This window comes from Canis lupus, chromosome 4, assembly GCF_011100685.1.
Source record: "Canis lupus familiaris isolate Mischka breed German Shepherd chromosome 4, alternate assembly UU_Cfam_GSD_1.0, whole genome shotgun sequence".
In the NCBI taxonomy this organism is placed as follows: Eukaryota; Metazoa; Chordata; class Mammalia; order Carnivora; family Canidae; genus Canis; species Canis lupus.
In genome coordinates, this window is record NC_049225.1 from 9295758 (window position 1) to 9320708 (window position 24951).

At 46.0% G+C, this 24951-nt stretch overlaps 1 protein-coding gene across 2 annotated transcripts in view; it reads left to right on the top strand.

Annotated features, from left to right (window-relative positions):
* Positions 1-751: 751 nt before the first annotated feature.
* PGBD5 (piggyBac transposable element derived 5) overlaps positions 752-24951 on the top strand; it is a 106748-nt gene continuing 82548 nt past the window's right edge. For both annotated transcript variants that reach the window (XM_038533937.1, XM_038533938.1), the window contains exon 1: positions 752-1076. In XM_038533937.1, coding sequence (XP_038389865.1) covers positions 755-1076 — 322 coding nt within the window. In that variant the 5' untranslated portion in view covers positions 752-754. The remainder of the gene's footprint in view (positions 1077-24951) is intronic.

The following is a 24951-nucleotide window of genomic DNA, read 5'->3' on the forward strand; positions in this document are numbered from 1 at the left end:
GACGGCGCGCGGGGTTCGCGCTGGGCGAGCCGGCTCGGGCGGCAGGAAGAACTGGCCGGGTCCCCTCCCCCGCCGCCCCCCTCCGGCACCCACGCGGGTCCTCCCTTCCCCCTGCGCGTAGCGGTCCCGGGCACACGTCCCCGCAGGCGAGGGAGCCGCCGGCCGCCCTCCCCCTCCCCCTCCCCCTCCCCGCCGCCGCCGCCGCCCCTCGCCCCGCCCCGCGCCGGCCCCGCCCCCGCCCCCGCCCCCGCCCCCGCCCCGCGCCGGCCCCGCCCCGCCCCGGCTCCCCATTGGCCCGCGGGCCGGAGGTGCGAGGAGGCGGGGCCCGCCTGGCGGCTCGCGCCCGGGAAGGTCGGCCGGGGAGCGCCGGGTGCCGCGGGAGGGCGCGCGGGGACGCGGCGGGCGCCGAGGAGACGCAGCGGCGGCGGCGGCGGCGGCGGCAGCGGCGGCGGCAGCGGCGGCAGCGGCGGCAGCGGCGGCGGCGCCTGGGCCCGGCCGCAGCCCGTGTGCCTCCCGCCCGCGCGCCCCTCGTCCCGCCGCGGCCCGCAGCCTGCGGCGCCCCAGCTCCGAGGGCGCTTCCCCGGGCGCCGGGCCCGAGGCGGCCAAGACGGCGGGCCGGCCGGGCGCGGGGCGGCGGGCGCTGTGCTGCGGGCTGCGCTGGTGGGGGGCGGCGGGCCGCGGCGCGGGCCCGGGGCCCGGCGCGTGCGGCTGGGAGGCGCTGTGGGGGGCGGGCGCGCGGGCGGCGGCCGGGGCGATGGCCGAGGGCGGCGGGGGCGCGCGGAGGAGGGCGCCGGCGCTGCTCGAGGCGGCCCGCGCGCGCTACGAGAGCCTGCACATCTCGGACGACGTGTTCGGCGAGTCGGGCCCGGACAGCGGCGGGAACCCCTTCTACAGCACGTCGGCCGCCTCGCGCTCCTCCTCGGCCGCCTCGTCGGACGACGAACACGAGCGCCCCGGGCCGCCGCCGCCCGCCGCCGCCGCCGCCGCCGCCCCGGAGCCGGAGGAGGACGAGGCTGGCGCGGGCTGGACCGCCGCGCTGCGGGACCGCCCGCCCCCGCGCTTCGAGGACACGGGCGGTGAGGCGCGGCGGGGGCGGGGGCGGGGGCGGGCGGGGGCGGGCGGGGGCGGCCCGGGGACTCCCGACGCCTCCCGACGCCCGGGCGGCTGCTCCGCGGCAGCTGTGCGTGTCGGGGCGCCTCGGGGCCAGCGCGGCGGGGCTGGGGGGCCGGAGTGCAGCTGCCTGCGTAGGGCCCCGAGCTCCCGCGGCGCGCAGGACGCCCCGCCGCCGGCCAGCACCTGGAGGGGCGCCTCCCCTCACTTGCGGGGAGCGTCCGAGCCCCTAACACCTGTGGGGTCGCGCTTGAGGGCTGCGTTTGAGTTGGGCTTTACTCGTTGGAGGGACTCTGAAGACCTGACGCTGCGTGTGTGTGTGTGTGTGTGTGTGGTCACTTTGTACTGACGGCCCCAGAGCAGCCTTACCCAGGTGCCAGGGGCGGGACCGGTGCCAGTTGGAGGGAGGCGCGGTGAGAGCCTCGGGAGAGGCCCCAGGACGTCCTCACTGGCTTGTGTTTTCTCCAGTTATCCTGAAAAACTTTGTCCCTGCCTTTCAGGATCACTTGCTAAGAGCAGAGAAGAGTGAAACGACAAGTTTAGCAGCGTTAAGGTGTACGTATGCTCTTGGGCCAGAACACACCTCCATTTGTGTTCTGCCGACCACCGTCGTCTTGGTCAAGCCCCTGATACCTGGAGGTCGCAGGAGTGCTGGCAGCTGGGGCTGCTTGAGGTCCTCTTTTACTGCCTCCTTTTTCGAGAGTTGGTTTTAAAACATCTCACCCTGCAGAAGCTCTGTGGCCTCTGCCCTCTGGGAGAGGTAGAGACCAACCAGCTGTTCCCACCCGTCCCGGGATGCCTTCGTGCCTTGCTCAGCAGCCTTCTGTGGCAGAGCCTTGTTTCTGCACACCATTTTTGTGTGGAAGGGTGTGCAACCGGTGGTGTTGAGGACCAGGGAGTGGCCAGACCCGGCATGATGCGGCTTTTCTTGGGGCTCTGCCTGAGGATTGTTCAACCAGTCAGGAATACAGTGCATAGGAGGACGGACCCAAGGGACCCCTGGCCAGTGCCTGGGCTTGGATCTGGACATCATTGCTGCAGCCTGCTGCTAGGCTGGTTGGGTTGGCTGGACTCTCAGCAGGGAGTGGTGTGCAAACCTCCAGCAGGCAGGCTGCAGTGTGGACGCACTGAGCTTTGCAGGGTCCCAGTTAACTGTGCAGTGTTTTGGAATGGGTAAATTTAACAAAATGTTCTCGTTTAGGCTTTGGTTAAGAGTTTGGGCGTGTTCAAAGTCATGTCACTCTGCATAATCCTTTGAAACCCCCTACATTTTCCAGAATGTCCTAAGGGCTTGCAGCCCCAGACGCCTGTTTTCCGTTAAATTAGCTCTTTAAGAATTGTATGTACCCAGAGCTCTGGTTTGGCAGACTTGATGCTGTGAGTGCTGTGATCCAGTTTTTTGATCTTGGAACTTGAGACACATGTCCTCTTGTTTCCCTAACATCTCCAGGGGAAAACAGGGGAATTGTGTTAGGTTAGGCCTGGTTATGAAGAAGATCCGTGAGTGTGTGGGTGTGGAAAGGATGAACACACCTAAATAAATTTTAAAGCAATATCATGTTTCTTAGTAACCTATACTATAGAGAAATTCTGCATCAGAGCAATTTAATCTAGCTACTGCAGCACTTAAATGGTCCTGAAGTGCAGGATCATGTGTCATTTAGTATTAGGTTCAAACTCTGCTTCGTTTGGATGTTCACTGAACTCACACCTAGACCTGAGAATCCCAGGCAAGCGTTTTAACCAAAGACATTAGTGGTTATTTGATGGTATTTATACCCAATTTTGTTTTCCGGTTTTGTGTGGAAGCTTGCTTTTAAAATCCAGCCCTAATGAAGAATTTCCTTTCCTCCTTGAAACAGTCTTTCCCTGAGGGAAATTTGGAGTGGTGGTGGTGGAGGGGTGAGGTTGATGGTTTATTAAGCATGAGTTCAGATTGCCTGAAACAATATGATATGATTTATGGGAGCTGAAAATAGGCACTGGGCAGAGAAAACCCTTGTGCCTAGTGGCAGGGGGCGGGGGGGGGGGCGTGGAGATGGACATGTTTATTAGAGGCTGAGAGCTGCACCCTGGTCGCTCTGAGAGCAAAGAGGTTCAGGCTCTGAGGTTTATCAAAGTATAGAATCTAACTCTACTTTCTTTTTTTTTTTTTTTAATTTTTATTTATTTATTTATGATAGTCACAGAGAGAGAGAGAGAGAGAGAGAGAGGCAGAGACACAGGCAGAGGGAGAAGCAGGCTCCATGCGCCGGGAGCCCGACATGGGATTCGATCCAGGGTCTCCAGGATCGCGCCCTGGGCCAAAGGCAGGCGCCAAACCGCTGCGCCACCCAGGGATCCCTAACCCTACTTTCAAGGAATGCAGTTTGGGCCTTTCTTCCATCTTTGATCTTGGTTTGTTAACAGATCTCACTGGGCTGGTAGGGTAGGATAGGGAGGCAAGCCAGGAGGGTGGTGTTTTGATCTGTAATCAGCCCTCATAAGAAAATTTGTGGCATAAATGGCTGTTGCTGCTAGAATCAGGTGAGGAAAGCAAAGGGTTTTAGACTTAGGGAACAGGCTTGCTTACCTTCTGCTGTAAAATCGTGTTTATGTATGTAAATAGGGACGTGTGTGAACGTGTATGTGTGCAACTGTGTCTTATATGTAAATACATATTGCTGGTTTGGGCCAGTTAGGGTTTTTTCGGTTTTTGTTTTTAATTAGAAAGAGATTACAACTGCTGTCTGGGAACCCTCTGGTGGCCTAGAGTCCCTGTGCATGAGAGAGGCGTGGGCACCGGGCACCATTGAATTTTGATTTACATTTGCAGTGTACCCAGTAGGGAGACACTTGGTGCCCAGCTGAGGGGAGGAGGGGAAGGGAGGCAGAGGCATTTCTGGGGTTAAAGTGGAGACTCCGCTAGCTGCTCTTCAGAGTGTTCTAGGCTTCCCAGACTCTTCTGTTTTTTTCCACGTATTTAGCTTCCTGGATCAGGTGCTCCAGAAGTGCAGCCAGCAATTATGGGTGGAAAGGTCCCCTCCCTCCTCCCCCCCCCACCCCCTCCTCCCCAGGTTCTGATTGTGCCTGGAGATACGTGTCCCCTTGAGATGATTTAAATACAAAGACCAGGTTTTGGGAGCTGGCTGCAGGCTCTTAACCCCTGTGTGAGTGGAGGGTCAGCCTGGGAGTTGGAAATGCTTACTGGGAGCGCAAGGCCCTGAGAACCCTCTGCAAATCAGACTTGCAGTTATCTCTCTAAAATATCCCCCTCAAGCTGTCAGCCTGGCCTGCCCACTGTGCAAATAACCGACACAGCATGTGAGCTCACTCTTTGGAGACAGCATGAAATTCAGGCCCGGCTGCCTTTTGGGCTTCTGCCCTTTTGGTTTCTTATTCTGAGCAGTCTTGTGATTCCTTCTCTCTGAGGAGGCGAAGGAACAGACAGATTCACAGATGCTCTGGGGCTCCTGTGTGTGCGGCTTTGTGGGTCCTTTGTCGTGGCTGGCTGGGATCTGAGCTGTTTGCTTTTTATATTAGAGGTTGGACTTCATAGGAGCGTTTTTGCCATGTACCATGTCAGCAGCCTTCTGTAATCATTCAGTAGGGAGGTATGACCTTGAGAAGCTGGTGAGGACCACAGGGCTTTGAAAATTAACATTGTTAAATGTTTTATCCTAGGGTTTGTTGTTGGCTTGTTTGGCTTAAAATCTTTTTTTCTAACAAGTAAGAGGAGGAAAATCTCTCTCTTGAACCAGAATTAAACGGAGCCTTTCATAATGGATTTATGAGCTCAGGTACCTGGGCCCCTGTCAGTGGTGTCCAGGAGCAGCTGCTCCCACGTTCAGGTCTGTACCACATTCTGTGGCTCCGGGAGGAACTCTGAGTCTGGGTGAGCTACCAGGTACATCTTATGAGTGCTCCATAATAACCAAACATGTGCCACCACCAGGGAGAATTCAGAGAAGGAGCTGCCTGGAGAGAGGTTCTCTTCGGTAGTGGGGATGACACTGATCATCACCGGCAGTCCCCCTGATGCTTTTTCATCATCACCCTGAACCTTCCCAAGTACTCAGAGAACAAGCATCACCTCTGCTTCACAGAGAAACACAGATGGGGTGTTGTAGGCAGGGTCTGGGGCGATGAGATTACCTGGTGGAATGCTAGCCTTCTAACTAGGTAGACTTGAGCATTCAGGGATGGTTGTAGCTTTTTATTTTTTTCTTTGCAGCTTCTAAAGCCTTGTTCAGTCAGAAGTATTTACTTTCATATTTTTACACAGAATTGCTTTTAACCTTTTTTGGGTGGGGGCGATACGCAGTTCTGTGAGGTTTAATGCCTGTATGGATTTGTGTAACCAATCTCCACAGTCAGATAGGGGACAGAAAATCTGAAATTTATCTATTTAATCCCTGCTATGCCTCAGCCATTGTGATGAGAGTTTAGAGTGTTTCTGCAGGTAGCAGGGCATTGAATACATTGGCAGTCTGGGGGTTTTGTGAAGTCAGGTACTCAGTTTTAAAGTTCAAAACTCACCTTTACTTTTAAGAACTATGATTATATATTTATTAACCATATATGTACATCTTAAGGGGGGGAACGATAAAATTTTAAGAAATCCCATTATTTCTCATTACCTTAGATGATCATAGTTAAACATATTGAGTGTATCCTTCATCTATCTTAAGTTACATCTTATTGGGCAATCTGCTTTTTACTTCTAATTAATATATCGTAAATGTTCTCCATTTAAATTTTAGAATGTCAGTTTTAATGAGTCTGTAATATTACACAGTTCCCTCTGGGTGGGCATTGAATTCATTGACCCCTCCCCCTCTTATTTATTATGTGATGATAAATATTCTTGAGGCTTAAGTTTGTGTGCACATCCTTATTAGCACATTCCTTAGCACAAAATGATCAAAACAGAATTGAATTAAGGACATGTAAGGTTTTTGATATCTGGTGAAACAGCCTCCCCGAGATGCACCTACCACACTCCTGCCTGCAGTATACCAGAAAGGCTGTTAGAAGATCTTGTGTAGAGAGGACAGTACACCGGAGCGTGTTCCTGCTGGTAGGGTGCTCTTAGAGAACCATTGCATTGAGTAAGGCTTGTTGAGGTGTAACACACATACAGTGCATGAGTCGTAGTCCACAGCACAGTGTGTGTAACTATAACCTAAGTGAAGTCCAGAATGTTCCCAGCACCCCAGAGATTTCCCTGCTCCTTCCCAGTCAGTAGCCCCCTGCCTCCAGGGGTAATCATTATTCCAGCTTCTATTCTATCACCATCGATTAATTTTGCCTGTTACTTTGGTCTGGTTATTCAGTTCTTATTGTACATTGCAGTCTTTAATTTCACATTGCATGTAGTATTGCATCATATAAATAGTTTGTTTTCTGTTATCCTATTAATGGTTTTTTACATTGTATCCAGTTTGAGGCTTCTGTGGGTATAGCTGCTTCAGACATTCTTGTGTTTCTGATGGACATATAGGTCATTTCCCTTGGGCACATAAACCTTAGGAGTAGGTATGTTGGGTCACAGGTTAGATGCATATCTCAATCTCAGAACTATTGACCTTATGGGCTGGATAATTCTTTGTTGAGAAGGCCTGTCTTGTGCATTGCCAGATGTTTAGCAGCATCCCTGGCCCCTACCCACTGAAGGGCCAGTGGCACCCTTTCCACTAGTTACGACAGCCAAACATTTCTCCAGACATTGTCATATGTCTCCTGGGAAGCAAAATCACCTGTAGTTGAGAATCACTGCTTTATTTTATTTATGTATGTATGTATTTATCTTTTTAATTAATTAAAGATTTTATTTTTTTATTTGAGAGAGCGAGCGAGCACACACAGAGAGGGAGAAGCAGATTCCCTGCTAAGCAGAGAGACCAGCATGGGCTGGAGATCATGACCTGAGCTGAAGGCAGATGCCCAACCAACTGGCTGAGCCACCCAGGCACCCCCATTTGTTTAAAGATTTTATTTATTTGAGAGAGAGTAAAAACATGAGACAGGGAGACAGAGAACATGAGCAGGGGGAGGGGCAGAAGGAGAGAGTCTCTCCACTGAGTGGGGAGCTCAATGCGGGGCTCGATCCCAGGATCCAAGATCGTGACCTGAGCTGAAGGCAAAGGCTTAACTGGCTGAGCCACCCAGCCACCCAGGTGCCTTAAGAACCACTGCTTTTTTTTTTTTTTTTTTTAAAGATTTTATTTATTTATTCATGAGAGGGACAGAGAGAAAGGCAGAGACAAGACAGAGGGAGAAGCAGGCTCCATGCAGGGAGCCCAGTGTGGGACTCAATCCGGGACTGCGGGATCATGCCCTGAGCTGAAGACAGATGCTCAACCGCTGAGCCACCCAGGCACCCCAAGAACCACTGCTTTAGTACATCCTGCCAAACAGTTTTCCAGTTTATACACCCACTGGCAACCTGCAAGATGTGCCATCTATTAATTCAGCAAGCATTTTGAACCCTACTGGGATAAAATATAAATAAGACATGTCTTGGGATGCCTGGGTGGCTCAGCAGTTGAGTATCTGCCTTTAGCTCAGGGCATGATCCCGGAGTTCTGGGATCAAGTCCCACATTGGGCTTCCTGCATGGAGCTTGCTTCTTCTCTGCCTGTGTCTCTGCCTCTCTCTCTGTGTGTCTCTCATGAATAAATAAATAAAATCTTTTAAAAAAAATGACAAGACATGTCTCCTGGGGTCCAGCAAGAGAGCCAAGGTGAAGAAAAGGAGGAAGAGTTTCTGGTGAACAGTGTCATCAAGGTAAACATGGATTTAGATGGGATTTGGGAGACACACCCCCTAATTCAGTCGGTTTGGGGAAGTGGCACCTCTGATGGAGGCAGCCCCTAAGCTGCATCTTGAAGAACTGATAAAGATTAGTCAGGTGAAGAGGAAGGAAAAGAGCATCTCAAACTCTGGCAATGGCTGGGAGGGGAGAGAAGGTACGCCACTGTGCCCCTGAGCGGCCCCATCTTCTCCTAAACCGAGCATCTTGACCTGGGGCCTTCTCAGTGACTGTCCTGCAGTTTGACATTATGTAGTTGTTACCATATTGCAAGTAACTGTAGCTGGAATCTGAGCTCCCTAGTTCAGAGACCAATCTAAGTGTTACCTACAAGTGCTGGAGGGAGCCCATGGGGTGGGGGCCTGGGCAGGTTTGGTGAGAAGTCCGAACTTAGAGAGGATGGAATCTGTGGACAAGCCCTGTGATCTTCCCCCGCAGGAAGGAAGAGGGAAAGAGACCACTCAAGGTGCTGTGGTAAAGTCTGTACTGGCGGGAGGAAGTGCGGTATTATCTCGGGGTGGGAGGGATGTTCTACTAAGAGACTCCTAGGCTACCTAAAACATCCTGTAATGTGAAGATGCTGTTCTGTCTCGACGGGCACATGGTATGAAGAGCCCCTCTCTCCTTTGTTATTACAGAAGTATGAATCCCTGGCCATATTTAGCTGCATATTTAATAAATCACTGTACTAAAAAGTTTAGAACTACAAATTTTTACACTCTAACTGGGACAGCATCACTCCTTGGCCAGGATATTGGAAACTTCATCTGCTTGGATTTCCAGCTTCCAGTCTTGACACCCCACCCTCTCCCCATTCCTTCTGTGGAAGAAGAGCGCTCTTTTACAAACAAGCTCATCTACTGACTCTTCTGCTTAAACCTTCCAGTGGCTTCCAGTTGAAGCTAAAGGAAATCCCAGAATCCTTTGCAAGGCCTCCAACACCCTTAGGTGTTCCATAGCTTTCCTTTCCAGTGTCCCTTTGGTCACCTGTCCTGCCATCGACACAAAATGTACCCATCTCAGAGCCTTCATGCCTGCAGAGCCCATACCTGGAATGTTCTTCATAGTAGCCCTTGCTTGTTAGTTTGGTCTTGGTTCAGATGTCATTGTGTCCAGAATATAAAATCACTGCCTTCCTGCTGTCCCTCTTCGCAGCCTCATGTAAGCTAAAACATTGCCCACGTGTGCTGAGACCTCAGATGTCTTGGTCACATTAGAACATGGTAAGTCCTCAATGTTTGTTGAATAAAGAAATGAACAAAAGAATGAATGGACATAGAACTAGATGGTTTGGAAATCAGCACCAATGAAGAAATGTCTACAAGGAGCTAAGCATTTTCTACATCCCAAGTAGTGGAAGAGAGGTTGGGGCAGCTCTTGAGGGAATGGATTCCTTACTAGGAAGGTTCTGTAGTAGGCCTGGGATGTATTTTACAGGGTTTTATGTCTTGCATAGGAAACTGAATTTGGCTGCTGAGGAACTCATCAACACTTGGGCTTCTGCCGCCTGCCCACTTCCTAAGAGCTAGAAACCCCCATGACAGGAGTCTGTTAGAAATTTGCAGAGTCTGCAGGGGAGGGGCACCTGCAGGGGGTGGCTCAGTGGCTGAGTGTCTGCCTTTGGCTCAGGTTGTGATCCTGGGGTTCTGGGATCGAGTTCCGCATCGGGCTCCCTGCGGGAACCCTACTTCTCCCTCTGCCTATGTCTCTGCCTCTTTCTCTGTGTCTCTTATGAATAAGTAAATAAAATCTTTAAAAAAAAAAAGGAAATTTGCAGGGGAACCAGGTTCTTGTATCCCCTCATCTGTTTAACAAGTGCTTGTTCATCGCGCTCTATGTGCCAGATAGTGTTCTAAGCACTTTTCTTTTCTTTTTTCTTTTTTTTTTTTTTCTTTTTATTTTATCTATTTGTGAGGGAAAGACCCTGTACCAGCAGGGAGAAGGGCAGGGGGAGAGGGACAAGCTGACTCCTCACTGAGCACGGAGCCTGACTTAGGGCCCTATCCCAGAACCCCGAGATCATGATCTGAGCTGAAATCAGATTCTTAACTGACTGATGAGCCAACCAGATGCCCCTAAGCACTTTATAATGTATGTGATCCTCAAAACAATCTCGTGAGGCATTATCATCCCTGTTTTTAACATAAGGAAACTGAGTCACAGGTTAAGTGACCTAGTTGAACTAGTTCCCTTGATTAAGGGTCAAGGAAGCATCATATTGAGAGCATAAGTGTGGAACACAGTATATGCTGGTCCTATCAATTAATTAATGATAGTCCCTTGCAAGGGGCTCTTGAAGACCAGTGTCATTCTCCAAATCTCTCTCACCTGTTGCCTCTCTTTTCAGGCAGTGGCTGCACCCCAGTTCCCAGCATCCCTTGCAGTGAGACAGACCACTGCCTGGATTCAGGGCAGTGGAAAGTGAGCCAAAGTGTGGACCCCACTCTTAGGCCTGGCCACATGGAAGCTCTTCTGAGCCAGGCGTCAGAGATGTTGGGGGCCAGTAGATGAAAGGACCTTGTATCTAAACCACCCTTTGGAGAAAAGCCACTCACACATCAGTCATATTTGTCATGGACTAATTTATGTCGGCAAGAAATGAACTTCTTTATTGTTTGATTAATCATACATTTCATGAGGGGTTGTTACAACAGCCTGCTTAAGTAGCACAGTCCCTAAAGAAAAGAGGATTGATGGAAAAGCAGGTTCAGATTAGTAGGGCCACATGTCGACTCATTGTGTGAGGATTCACAAGGGGGAAATGATGGAAAACAACCCAGGGAATAAAAATGAATTCTTTGTCTTCTCTCTGGGAGATTCCCACAGTAACTTTGGAAGTGGACAGGTAAGATCCTGCAGGTAAGCAATGTGCATAGGCTGCTCTAGATGGAGTTGTTTAATTGGACATCGATGGTTTGAAGCTGTAGATGTTTTGAAAAGGTAGTAGGTTTATGGCTGGAGAGGACCCGGGGGCAGGAGGCCTGGGCTGTGCCATGTGCTCACCCTGTGATTTTGGGCAAGGGGCTCAGTGGAATCTGCCTTCCCTGCAGGAGCTCCTTCCCAGGGTTGTGAGAATCAGTAAGATGTGTGGGGAAGCACAGAGCTGGTGCGTCCTTGCAGGTAGCTTTATCTTTATTCCTTTAAACTCCTTTTGTCCCATGTGGCCAAAAGGCCCACAATGGATATTGTGCTACTTAGATTTTCAAAACTTTTTGGCAATCAGGAACCTTAGAGAGGAGAAACCAGGCTACATAGAAGAACCAGTGGAAAACAAGCGCTGTCTTTGAAGTTGTTAGTTGTAGGGTCCCTGAGCCCAGACCCTCCCCTCCGCTGGCAGCCCCTCAGTTCCTGAGGTGCCCTGTAAGGCATCACCAGGCACAGTCTGAGAATCTACCTCACACTCTTCTGTCAAGGCCCTCCAGCTGGGTCAGAAGGGGACAGACCCCAGAGCAGGTGACAGGGGCCTCTGAGAAGTGCCCCCATTCTTTCCGAGATGGTGAAGAGACTGGTAGGTTGATGCAATTCTGATGTTTCAAAGCTGCCAAAAAGCACCCATGGCAAAAGCAATTAAAAAGTTATTTTGGATGGAACTGGAGTGGGAGGACACCTGTTTTCTTGTTTAGGAAACTGTTAGAGAAGATCAGGGATCGGGATAAAGGATGATATTCTGAGAAGAAAAAATGTAAATAAGTGGAATTGTCTAAGGAGTGTGTTAAGAGTCTTTTTTATAGATGTTCCTCCTGCATTTGGGGAAGGTGGAGAATCCATAACATCTCAAATTTCAGTTTTTCTGAGAATCCACAGCTGAATTTGGCAGGTGGGAGAGGGGGTATACTGCGTAAAGATTCTGAGCTGCTGTGAGTGAGCAGAGCTCCACTCCACAGCCCACGTAGGAAAGTTGATACCTCCCTCCTCATTTGCCTCTAATGAAACTTGCTTTTCTTAGGTCCTAGCATTCGAGGCAAATAAATACGTTCCCTTTGGTTTGCTCTTTGAGTAGTATTTCAGCAGGATTTCCATTATGTTTTCGTTTTCTTCTGCTGGCTGGGAAACTGAACCACAATTTATGGCATCTTAGGGGACGTGCACGCAGAATTCCAGTGGGATCTTGGCACAAAACCTAATTGGGAAATTGGAGACCATCGCAGTGAGAAGCTTCTCCTTAAGATTGAAAGAGGTGGGGGATCCCTGGGTGGCGCAGCGGTTTGGCACCTGCCTTTGGCTCAGGGCGCAATCCTGGAGACCCGGGATCGAATCCCATGTCGGGCTCCCTGGTGCATGGAGCCTGCTTCTCCCTCTGCCTGTGTCTCTGCCTCTCTCTCTCTCTCTGTGACTATCATAAATAAGTAAAAAAATTAAAAAAAAAAGAATCTTTAAAAAAGAAAAAAAGATTGAAAGAGGTGCATGTTATGCAAATATTAGCAAGTGTAAGTTCATAGTATCTGTAAAAAAATTTATAGACTCATTATCTTCAAGAAGGCTGGCAGATAAGTAATAGATCCTGGAAAAGATGCAGGTAAATTCAGGGAGATGGCTGATTACTTCAGGGAAGCTGGAGTGGCTAAAGAGTATGGCCTAAACTTCTGAAGATGGTGTATGAGATACTTCGGTGGGAAGGAATGAAGATCTGCAGCTGTCTGATTCTGCTTCTCGGGAAGGCATGGTGATGTGGTTCCCAGAGCTCTGGAGACAGACACATACCCGGGTGCCCATCTCAGCCCTGTCTCTCAAGCGACACGTCCCAGAGGGCAGCTGCAGGTCCCAGGTGACTTCACACAGGGTCAGACACAGTAGGCACTCAGCAAAGTACCCCTTCCCCCATCTTGGTGAGTTCCTAAGGGCGATAGCAATGCCCTCAACATCCCTACTGCCAAAGGACCAACCAGAGTCATGTGGTCCGTGGGGTATGCCAGCATTCCTTCACCCCCCATCAGCTTACTGGCAGCAAGATTGGAAATGTTTTAAATTGCCCGGGAAATTAAAGCAAATGGCTCCAGAAAGAAGTTTCTGAATGCAGACTTCATGTTTTGAGTACATTTCATTCATTTGGCAGATACTGACAGTACTTCCGACGTGCCAGGTGCTACATTAGAAACTCTGACTTGAGAAGTAACAAGGAAAGGTTCTAGCCCTCAGCCAGCATAGAGCCTAGTGATGAGCGCAGGTGGTCCTCAGATCATCGTGATGCCAAGTAATAGGTGCTATCATAAGAAGGATGTTCTCGGAGCTAACAGGGCACCCGAGGTGGGGGGGGGGGGCGGGGAGGGTGCCAGCACCAACACTTTGCTAGAGCCTTGGTAAACATGATGGGTGCAGATGGCTCTAGGGAAAACCAAAGGACTGCTCAAATTCCTGCTCCTTATTAACAGCTCCAAGTGCCCCTGTGAGAGACTGAATCAGAGCTCAGCAAGCCAGGAGTTTGGCTTGACTTGGGGTGGCATCGCTGTGCCCGAGTTTTGACCTGCAGCTCATGCTCTGATTCACATTTTCAGTAAGGACTACGACAAAATAAATTTTAAAAATCTTTAAAAAATGGAGTGCTTGGGTGACTCCGTGCCTTCGGCTTGGGTCGTGATCCCAGAATCCTGGGGTCAAGTCCTGCGTCTGCTTCTCCCTCTGCCTATCTCTGCCTCTCTCTCTCTGTCTCTCATGAATAAATTAAAAAAAAAACTTAAAAAGGAGTACGATGAATTGTAATGTCTACAACAGAGTATCTTCCCTTGTACTCTGGTACTGGGAAAGTACGTGAAGGCTATGGGGTTGAAAACAAGAGTACCTTTTTTCTCGGTAGTGCTGATTGCATGTAGTGTTTTACAATTAGAGATGTGAATGCATCCAATCTCATTTGCATCTTATTGCATTGATATCCTACATGATTTTCCCTTCTTATCTGTTAAAAATCTCCTCTCCTCACCTCTGCTTCTGGCCCTGTTGGCAACTTGGTGCTCTCATCCAGGAACCCATTTGTACCTACCCATGCACGTGTGGAGGTTTTGTCATTGTTTTATCTGCCTCTTGATCAAGCAGCACTTCTTGTTTAATAATACTTCATGAATAACTTCCTTCTGTTCTTATCTTAATTTTTGTAAGAAATGGCTGCTAAACTTTTATCAAATGCCTTCATTTTTATCAGATGCATTTATTGCTATGGTCTTAGAGTTTTTTAGAGTTAATTTAGGGATGAGGTAAATTTTATTGATTTTTCTGGTCTTGAGCTTCCTTTAATTTCCTGGAATAAATCCAAGTTGGTCTCAGGATGTATCCCTTTGATAGATGGATGACTTCTGTTATTTGCTAACATTAGTTCAGTTTCTGTAACTAATCTGTCATAAGCCAGATTCGTTAATAGTTTCTCCTCTCATCCCTCCCAGGTTTGGGTATTAAAATCATGCTCAGCTTCATAAAGTGAATTGGCTTATTATTTTTTAATTGCCTATTGCCATTTAACAGTAGAATGATGGGTTATTCAGCAGCAAAACTGCCTGGTCTTGGTACTTTTTTTTTTTTAATTTTCCACTTCTTGAATCATTTGGATGATTTTGTTTTCTGAGGAAATCATTTCTCCTAGGTTATCAAATTTGTTACCATAAAATGTCTTGCAGTTTAATGATTCTTCTATTTGCTTTTATATTACACATTTGCTTTTATATCTCTGTTCAAATTCCTTATCTGTTTTGCATCTCTCTCTCTCTGTCTCTTCCTCTTTTCCCCCCACTCCCTGAACCCCCCCCCCCCCCCCACTCTCTGTCTTCCCTCTTATCCTTAATAGGGCATTTGAGGTCTTTTATTGTTTTATTAGTCTTTTCAAAGAACCAACTTTGAGTTTATTTGCCCCTCTTATGTTTTTTATTAGTTTAAAATTTTATCTTTATTATAATTATGTCTCTCTTTTTTTGATTTATTGAGCTGTCCTTTTCTGATGGGTTTAAATGAATACAGCGTTTCTTTTCTTAAAAACAATGTTTAAAATTGAAAGCGTTTGACACTAAAATCTCCTTAGAGTGTATCCTCCTTTCCATTGCTTTCAGGATTTTCTTTAGTCTTTTTTTTTTTTCTTGATTTTTTCTTTATTGAAGAGTATATTTAATTTCTATGTGGTTACCATTTTTTGTTACCTAATGATTTAATTCAGATTTCACTGGATTGTGATCAAAGAACTGTCCTTTAAATCTTTAATTTGGAAGGCTTGTAAAGGTTTTCTTTGTTGCCATATATGCAGTTAATCTTTATAAATGTGGCATTTTATAGGTGTAAGAAAAAATGTATGTTTTTTTGATGGAAGAAAGGGTGTCTATTTTCTGTGTCTTTTTTTAAAGATTTATTCATTCATTCATTCATTCATGAGAGACACAGAGGGAGAGGCAGAGACATAGGCAGAGGGAGAAGAAGCAGGCTGTCTGCATGGAGCCTGATGCGGGACTCAATCCTAGAACCCCAGGATCATGACCTGAGCCAAAGGCAGATGCTCAACCACTGAACCACCCAGGCACCTCTGTTTTTTTCTCTCTAGTAGGTACTCCCATTTGAAGAGCTAAAATTTTACCATGTTCTTGCATTTTTAGAGTTGTTAGGTTTCATATTGTTAGGTGTATACATACTTAGACCTTTAATATTGTCTTTCCAAACTGTACCTTTAATCATGTCATCTTAGTACCTATAACCTGATATCCAGCTTATCTGCTATTAATTTTGCCATTCCTGCTTCCTCTTCATGCCTAGTATCTCCACGCCGGGTAAATTTTTTTCAACCCTTTTTTGCCATTTTAAGTATATTTCTTGAACAGCATGAGCATGTATTTTTACCATCACCTGATGGCACTTTTGATTTAGTTGGAGAAGTCAGTCTGTATATGTTTAAAGTAATAAAAAACAGGCATGATTTATTCCTTCCATCTTTATTTTGCTTTTTTCTTTTCCCCATTTTTGATGTATTAATCAAGTTCATGCTTTTTCTACTTGATGAATGCAGAAGTTCTTTTCTTTGCATCTTTGTGATAACAGCTTAATGAAATATAATTCACAGGCTATACCAGTCACTCATTTAATGTGTACAATTTAATGGCCTTAAGTATCATTAACTATACTATTCTAACCCATTAGCACATTTTTGTTATGTCTAAAAGAAACTTAGCATCACCACCAGCCCTAGGCAACCACTAATCTACTTTCAGTCTCCCTAGATTTATCTATTCTGGAAATTCCATATAAATTAAATTATGCAACATGTGGTCTTTTGTGACTGGCTTCTTTCAATTAGCAGAATGTGTTCAAGGCTCATCTGTGTTGTGTGTATCACAATTCCATTCCTTTTTAAGGCTGAATAATATTCCATTGATTGGATAGATCATGTTTGTTTGTTTTTTTAATTTGTTCATCAGTTGATGAACATTTGGGTTGTTGTCTTTATGCTGTTATGAATAAACTAGTTTTTGTGTGGGCATAGTTTTCATTTTTCTTGGGTATATATGCAGGAGTGATATTGGTGGGTCATATGATAACTATGTGTTGAACATTTTGAGGTATTACCTGTTTCTAATGTGGTTGCACCATTTTTACAAGCCCACCAACAGTGTACAGTGGTTTCAATTTCTCCACATCCCTGCCAACACTTGTTGTTTTAGGGATTTTTGATAGTAGCCATCCACGTGGGTAGGAGATGGTATTTCATTGTGGTTTTGATTTGTATTTCCCTAATGATTAGTGATGTTGAGCATATTTTCATGTGCTTATTGGCTATATATATATATTATATATGCATATATATAATATATATATTTGCATATTAAGAAATGTGTATTTAGGTCATTTGTCCATTTCTTAATTGGGTTGTCTGTTTGAGTTGTAAGAATTCTTTATACAATCTGGATATGTGTTTCTTATAAGGTATATGATTTGCAAATATTTTTTCCCGTTTAGTGGCTCGTCTTTTGACTTTATTGATAGTGTCCTTGAAAGCACAAAACTTTGACATTTTGATGGAGTTCCATTTATATATGTATATGTATATATATTTTGTTGTTGTTGTTGTTGTTGTTGCTTGTGCTTTGGGGTCATAGCTGAGGAGGCAGTGACAAGTTCAAGACTACTAACATTTACCTCTGTTTTCTTCTAAGAACTTATCATTTTAATCTTATATTTATGTCTTTGATGTATTTTGAATTATTTTTTCTATATGGTGTGAGGTAGGGTTCCAATTTCATTTGTATGTGAATATTGAGTTGTTTCAGCACCACTTGTTGAAAATACTATTCTTTCCCCATGTAATTGTTTGATACCCTTGTTGAATATCAATTAATTATAATTTATTTCTATTTTAATAGTATTTTGTCTCATTCTCTTTCCCTCTCTCATAATTAAATGCATATTCCTCCACCATCATTTGAAAACAACACACTGTTCTCCCAGCTGTTTTCCCCAGAACAAAATCTTTTGTATCAAGAATCCTTATTTCACTTTTAAAGATTTATTACTGTGCTTTTGTTTTATACACACACAAAGCACCAAATGTAGATTTTTTCCAAATTGCTAAATGTTTGCCTAAGACTGAAGCCAGTTGTAGGGTGAACTTCTAGAATAAAGATACAGCCTGAAGTTTTTGTTCTTTTAAAAAAAGCATTTATTATTAAACATTTTAGGTGTCAGAATTCAAAAGGTTGACAATATATAGTACAGGAATAATTTCTCATACTGCTATAGGCAATATTGTACTTATAGTCACTGTACTGCACATTTATGAAGTGAGAGGTTTACTTTCAGTTGGGGTTATGGAGAAGCAAGGTATTTTTGGCTCTTGTGCCAACGTAGGAACTTATATCAGTGTTGTCTCCACCTTCTTCCTTAATAGTAGCTCTGGAAGGTCAAAACTTCCTCCATCTCTTAGACTTGAGGATTTGACTGGTATGTGAGATGGTGCAATTTTGTTGATGTAATCCCATGTGTATTGCTCACAGATGTTCTCTAAATATTTGCAGGAGTAAACTTCAGATGTTGCCCTCACTTTTTTATTTCTGATATTTCTGACTGCAGTTGCTACTACCTATAGTCACTTGAGGAAAAACTAGGAACGTGGCATTGGAACAATGTGTTTTTCTTTCAAGATAACAAAATCATTTCTTAATATATGTATGTGTCTCAGATTTTGGTATACGAACATGGATTTTGGTGTCTGCCCTGAGGAGGTGATACGTATCGTCTTTGTATCATCATAGGGAACACTTGTACTCTCATGACACATCAGCTTGGTTACCTAGAATTCTCTGGGCCCACCAGAAAGCCAGAAACACTGATGAATTCCTTATTACTCCAGCAGGCTGTCAGCCCTCAAAGGCCTTCTGGATGTGTTTGCACATCCACATGTCTGCTGTACAAGATACAGAAAGAGCATGTTAGTTCTCTTTAGGATTCACAGTGTGGGCGACTCTTGACAATTTTTCATCTGAGGATGGAAAGTGGTAATCTACAGTAATTGTTTCAACATGTATTTTGAGGGTAGCATTAGTTTCCATTGACTTAAAACTTCAAGGAATTGTCTTTCTAAAGGGCATTTTTGTAAGGCCTGTTATATTTTAAAACTTGATTAATGAAAATGAAATTTTTCTGTAATGCTTTCTTCCTAATCTATATATTAGTTTTCAGGACTGGATTGAAAGTGATTTATTGTGGATGGTGTTAGACATGATTGTGGACTTTTTTTCTGTTCCTGAAGTTTAAAGGGGACAGAGTTGACTTTCTGACTTTAGTTTATCATCACTAGATGAAGAATTCCCAAATAGGACTTTTTCTTGAAATACTCCTAGCCTGAATTAATTAAATGACTATAACATTAAATTCCTCAGGGCTGTTTGCTTTAGTATGACTTAGGCTAATACATGATATAATTCTACAAAGATTATAATTACGATGTTATCCAACCTCTGTTACTCTGCCTTGTATCGTTACTTAAATTTTCTGTCAGTTCTAACTTCTGACATTTTAATTATAACATGTCTTAATGTAGTTCTCTTTTTGGACCTCTCTAAGCTTCCTGAATCTGGATGTCTATTTCTTTTCTGAGCTTAGGGAATTGTTTAGCTATTATTTTTTTTTCAAATCAGTTTCCTGCCCCCTTTCCTTTCTCTTTTCCCTCGGGGACCCCTATTATGTGAACATTATTATTCCATGTGATGTTGCCCCATCAGTCTCTCAACCTATCTGCACTTTTTAAGATTATTTTTTATTTTTGCTGCTCTGTGGGTGAGTTCCACCGCCTGTCTTCCAGGTCACTGATCCTTCTTTCTGCTTCATCTAGTCTGCTGTTGAACATTCTTGTGTATTTTTCAGTTGACTTATTGTTTTCGTTAGTTCGTGACTTCTATTTGGTACTTTCTTGTATTTTCTATCTCCTTATTGAAGTTCTCACTGTGTTCATCCATTCTTTTTAAAGTTTTATTTATTTTAGAGAGGGAGAGAGAGAGCAGGGATGTGAACGTGGGGAGGGGAAGAAGGAGAGGGAACGGAGCAGACTCCTGCTGAATGTGGAGCCCAACATGGGCTCAATCTCATGACTCCAAGATCATGACCTGAGCTGAAACTAAGAGCTGGATGCTTAACCAACTGAACCGCCTGGGTGCCCCAGTATTATTGCTTTTTGTCTAGACAGTCTTGTGGGACTGCGATTGTAAACCCTGCTAGGCAGTCTGGAGGTTTACCAAGCATGAGCTTCTCCCTGAGGAGTAAGGGGTTTGCACCCCAAAGCAGGCATCCCAGCCCTTGGGACCTGCAAACAGACTCTGGGCAGCAGTTGCAAACATCAGGACTCCGGATGAATGTATCCGCTCCTTCTTGGGAGGTACTGGTGAACTACATAGCAAGGCCTAGGGAGAGTGCAAAGATGGTATCTCCTGGCCTCTGTTCCCTTGGAGCACTTTCATAGCCTCCAGACATGTAGCAGACCTGAAGTTGGCCTCTGAGGTTGAAGCTCTAGGACAAGGAAAAGGCTTTTTTTCACAGGAAATCTGGGGATGTGTTTAAGTCAGCGGTCTCTGCAGTGCCCTGGGGTTGGTGGCCTGCCAAGAACCATCTCTCTGATTGTTTCAGTATGGGAGGGAGTCAGGAATATAAGCCCCTGCCTGCCACTGGAGCCAAGTGATCAAGGAGAGTCCCCTGTTTGGTCTGTGCTCACTCCCTGGCTTTAGTGAAGCAGTTGGACAGTGCAGGGGTAGACATGCCCCTAGTTTTGGCAGGGCAGTAGGAGATTGCAAGAACTGTGTACACCTCTAGTTTAGTACAGCCACGGGAGATCTCAGGGGCTGAGTGCACCCCCCACTTTGGCAGGGCCGAGGGAGGTGCAGGGACTACACACACCTGCCTAAACTAGCAGCGCTAGCAGGGCAGAAGGAGAGTGTAGGAATGGTGCTCACCAGTGCCTCCTTCCAGGAGAGAGTCCCAATAGGCCCCTGCCCCTCTGGCAGACTGTAAGGTGAGCAAACATCTTTTTCACAGGGTACCTGGGTGGCTCAGTCAGTTGTACATCCACCTTTTGATTTCTGCTTAGGTCATGATCTCAGGGTCATGAGACTGAGCCCTGGGTCAGGCTCCACACTCAGCATGGAGTCTGCTTGTCCCTCTCCCTCTGCTTCTCCCCCACTTGCACACGCTTGCATGTGCTCTCGTGCTCGCTCGCTCTCAAATAATAAATAAAATATTAAAAAAAAAAATCTTTTGCACAAATAATCTAGGCACTTTTCAAACTGCTGCTTTTGTTCCAGTCCCAAGGTTGAGTGAGTCTGTGCACAAGCTATTCAAGAGTGTAGTCTCTGTCCTCTACAGCGCTTTGGGTCTCCTAGACTTAAGCCCTATTGTTTTTCAAAGCCAGACATTTTGGGGGCTCATCTCTCTGGTACAGGTGCCAAGGGAGAAAGCTCCTTTGTGAGAGGCCTTCTGATTGTGGGTTACTGCACTGGGTTAGGGTTTGGGGCAAAACCATGTCTCTGCCTCTCCTACCCATCTTCCTGTGGAAGAGCTAGTTTTCAGGTCTTTTTTGGAAGGATTTGTTTTATACCTAGCTGTAGATCCAGAGTGTCTGTGGGAGGAGATAAGTTCATGGTTGTCCTCTGAGTCCATCTTGGACTGCCTATCGCTGTCACTTTTTTTTTTAAGATTTTATTTGTTTATTCATGAGAGAGATAGAGACATAAGCAAGGGGGAGAAGCAGGCTCCCCATGGGGAGCCTGGTGCAGGACTTGATCCGGGTCTCCGGGATGATAGACCTGAGCTGAAGGCAGATGCTCAACCACTGAGTCACCCAGGCACCCCCTGCTTTTTCAGTCTTTATTGCAACATTTTACCCTTACCATAACAATTACACATTTGTATTTTAACTTATAGAATTTCAACATAGAAAGCACATGAGGTTATCTTTTCAGCCTGAGTTATGCCTAGAATACAGAATTGAATGTGCAAATGAATGCTCAGATATTCATAACAAATCTGAATTACAGGTCTTGTGCATCTATCACTTAAGGTAGTAATGCTGCTTAGGCATGGTGGGAACCTACATGATCAGCCATCATTCTGGAGCATCAGAAATGACATTGAGGTTGGCATCAGCCGTTCAGCCTTGGTCATTGGCCATCAGTTTTCTGTCCATGGGGTCTTGGTTTTGGTTTGTATTTTGATAGAGCCTTTTCTTTTTTTTTTTTTTTTTTAAGTTTGTTTGTTTGTTTGTTTGATACACAGAGAGAGGGAGAGAGAGGCGGAGACACAGGCAGAGGGAAAAGCAGGCTCCATGCAGGGAGCCTGACACGGGAGTCGATCCCAGGACTCCAGGATCACGCCCTGGGCCAAAGGCAGGCACTAAACTGCTGAGCCACCCAGGGATCCCTGGTAGAGCCTTTTCTTAATTTTCTCTGCTGTGATGTGATGTGCCTAGTAGTAGACACTGTGAATTTTCTTTTTTTCTTGGCAGCAGAATGAGATCTTGCCTGGGGAACCTGGTACCCAGAGCTCTCTCACTATCCAGGGCTGCTCCAACAGTATTGCGGTGTTGTTCTTAGCCTGTTTGTGTGCCTTTCCATCTCGGGTATGAGTTCATTCTTCCTGAAGGGCTGTCTTTCCCCCTGCCCCCTTTTATCCTTAGGTTCAGAAAGGTTACTAGCATTTGCCTCTGTGTGTCTTTTCTTATCACTTCTGTCCAGAGTAGGTGCCCTTTATTGCTCCTTCTTCATCTGGCCCATTTCTCTCAGTCTTAGGATACAGCCTTAAAGTCCCCTATCTTCTCCTTTAAGATTTCCATCTCTTCACACTTGTAATCTTGCTTTGTGCTTTCTTGACTTGATCTTCTGATTCAAAAATCACGCGTGACTACCTCCACCTTCTCTTTATGTGAAGAGGTTATTTGGAAGTCTGTGTTTTTTCTGTTTTTTGTTTGTTTGTTTGTTTGTTTTTGTTTTTTAAGAGGCAGGAAATCTTTTTTTTTTCCTGTATGTGTTGCAATTGAATCTCTGAGGACTATTATTATTTCTTCAAATTGAAGTTGTCCATAGTACTCTCTTCTTGGATGTGTGTTGTGTTTTCTAAGCCATGCCACGTTCTGCTCTGAGACCCTTGGGAAGGGGCTTATCTTTCTTTGTGGGCCCATGGGGCTGGGGAGTATTTGAGGGTGAGAGAGAGAGCGGCCCTCCCTGTGTCACCAGCTGATAACCAGCAGAACCCTTCTGGTGCTCCTCCCTGCTCATCCTCTGAGGCTCAGGGGGAGGAAATCTTCTCTCAGCTGTTTCTCTACCTCTAGAGCCTGGGAGTCTAGACAGCACACAGGTAAGCACTCACCTACCTGCTGCATCCACAGGTGGCTTCAGGCCTTCTGGTCCTGGGGCTCCAGGGCTGCTCCCTCCAGCTCCAGGCAGAAAAAGCCTGCTGTCCTTCCTGCCTAGAGCCACAGGCTGTGCACCCAGGCACCTGTGGTCCTCAGGGCTGGAGAGGCAGAGTCCAGGCAGGAGTGGACAGAAAGGCAATGCTAGGGTCACCATCTTCTTTCAAAGAGAAATGCGAAAGACTTGATCTCAAGGAAAGGAATAAAGGTTTATTGGGTAGCACATTGCTGAAATTACTTGATTTTGCACTTAAATAAGTATTGTTGTCCCCACTCTACCAGTGAAGGAGCCTGGGAGATTAAGTGATTGCCCCAGGAAGTCATAGTGGTGGAACCAGGAGGTGAACCCGCTGTGCTGTGTTTCTGCTCCCCGTATCCCTTTCTGAGGGGGAGAGGCCAGGAGGCGCCTGGCCTGCAGGAAGTGTTTAAAGTTAGCTCTTGCTGCTTTGTGGCACTCTGCTGTCCTCACAGTTATACACCTGTGGGTGCTATGGGGAAAATGCTAGAGTGAGAGGTTTCTTTCCTGTGGATTTATGTTCAGAGCTTCCATTATTCAAATTTTTTAACCAGGACTTGGTCTGGTAGTTAGTTGCTTGGATGAATACAAGAGGCCTTTGAGGGCAGAAGTCACCCTGAAGAACCTTATTCTCAGCAGATGCAAAGACCATGTAAGCAGATGCTTGGGGGAGCCCTGGTGGCCCAGTGGTTTAGTGCTACCTTCAGCCCAGGGTGTGATCCTGGAGACCCGGGATCAAGTCCCACATCCGGCTCCCTGCATGGAGCTTGCTTCTCCCTCTTCCTGTGTCTCTCCCTCTCTCTCTCTATCTCTCTCTCTTTCTCTCATGAATAAATAAATAAAATCTTAAAAAAAAAAGCAGATGCTTGAAGCTGCCATTGGCAGGGGGTTGCATGTGTTCTGCTTAGGCCGAATATTACATAATTTGGGCATATTAAAATGTTGCTATTGCTATCACGAAAGGCTTTGGTTTTGGTCTTTTAGGATAGCTTGACCTATTTTCTTCACTTTCTACCTGGAGATTAAAAGACCAGATCCTCAGAGCCAAGAGGAGGTAAGCCTGGTTTTCTGGTGCAGGCTCAGCCAGGTTCTGAGACCTTTGCCCAGCCCGTGTCAGCATCTGCCAAATAGCTTAGCTGGTGCCAGACCTAAGGGCACCTGAACAGTTTCTTATGTAATGTTGGGTTAAGTTTGAAAGTATAAAGAACAATAGACTTTTGAGTCAAAATTCCTGAATCTCCTTTGAATCCAGCCAAATCCTTGAATTCTCCTACTTCCCAGTCTCTACCGATTTCCTTGGCAAAGTAACCTGAGCCTTGGTTTTCTAATCTGTAAAATGAGGGAATAGTAGCTACCTCACTATTTTTGTATTTTTGGAAGGGATCACACGGTAAAGCATGTGTAATGTCAAGCCCGTAGCATTTCCTACATGAACATTAGTCCTTCTCTTTCACTTCGGTCTGCTGCTTGAACCCTTCTGGGCTTTTCTTGGGGTAAAGGAGAGAGATGCTGGGTCATGTAAACAGTTTGTACGGGGCTTGCTTGGTCGGTGAGCGCCCCAGGCTCACTGCCTTTGAGGTGATGGCTCATGCATATACATGGACATCAGCATCACTTAGGATCTGTTTTTACAGGGGATCCTGGGTAGCTTGGTGGTTTAGTGTCTGCCTTTGGCCCGGGGCGTGGTCCTGGGGTCTGGGGATCGAATCCTGCTTCAGGTTCCTGGCATGGAGCCTGCTTCTCCCTCTGCCTGTGTCTCTGCCTCTCTCTCTCTCTCTCTATGATGAATAAATAAATAAAATCTTAAAAAAAGATCTGTTTTTACAGACTTACAAATTTTAGAGATTTACTCCACTCTCTTTCTTGTAATCTTTTCAAGAGCATTCCACTTAGAGAAACATGTAAGAGTTATAGTATGAGAAAACAAAAAAACATTTCCGTAGCAAATGAACTCCTGTGCAATCCTATATTGTTATACTGTTGGCCTTTAGTATTTTTACTCATCTATACTGTTTTGCTATAAAAGTTTTACTATAGTTGCCTTCACGATCTTCAAGTTCTACATACTTATAAAGCACTAAAGAATTCTAAATCTTTAGAATGGTTGACTGCTAAACTCCACTAACTAATCATTATTTCTTAGTATAGTGAAAGCCTTTCCTTTCTCATCCTTGTGTGTGCTAG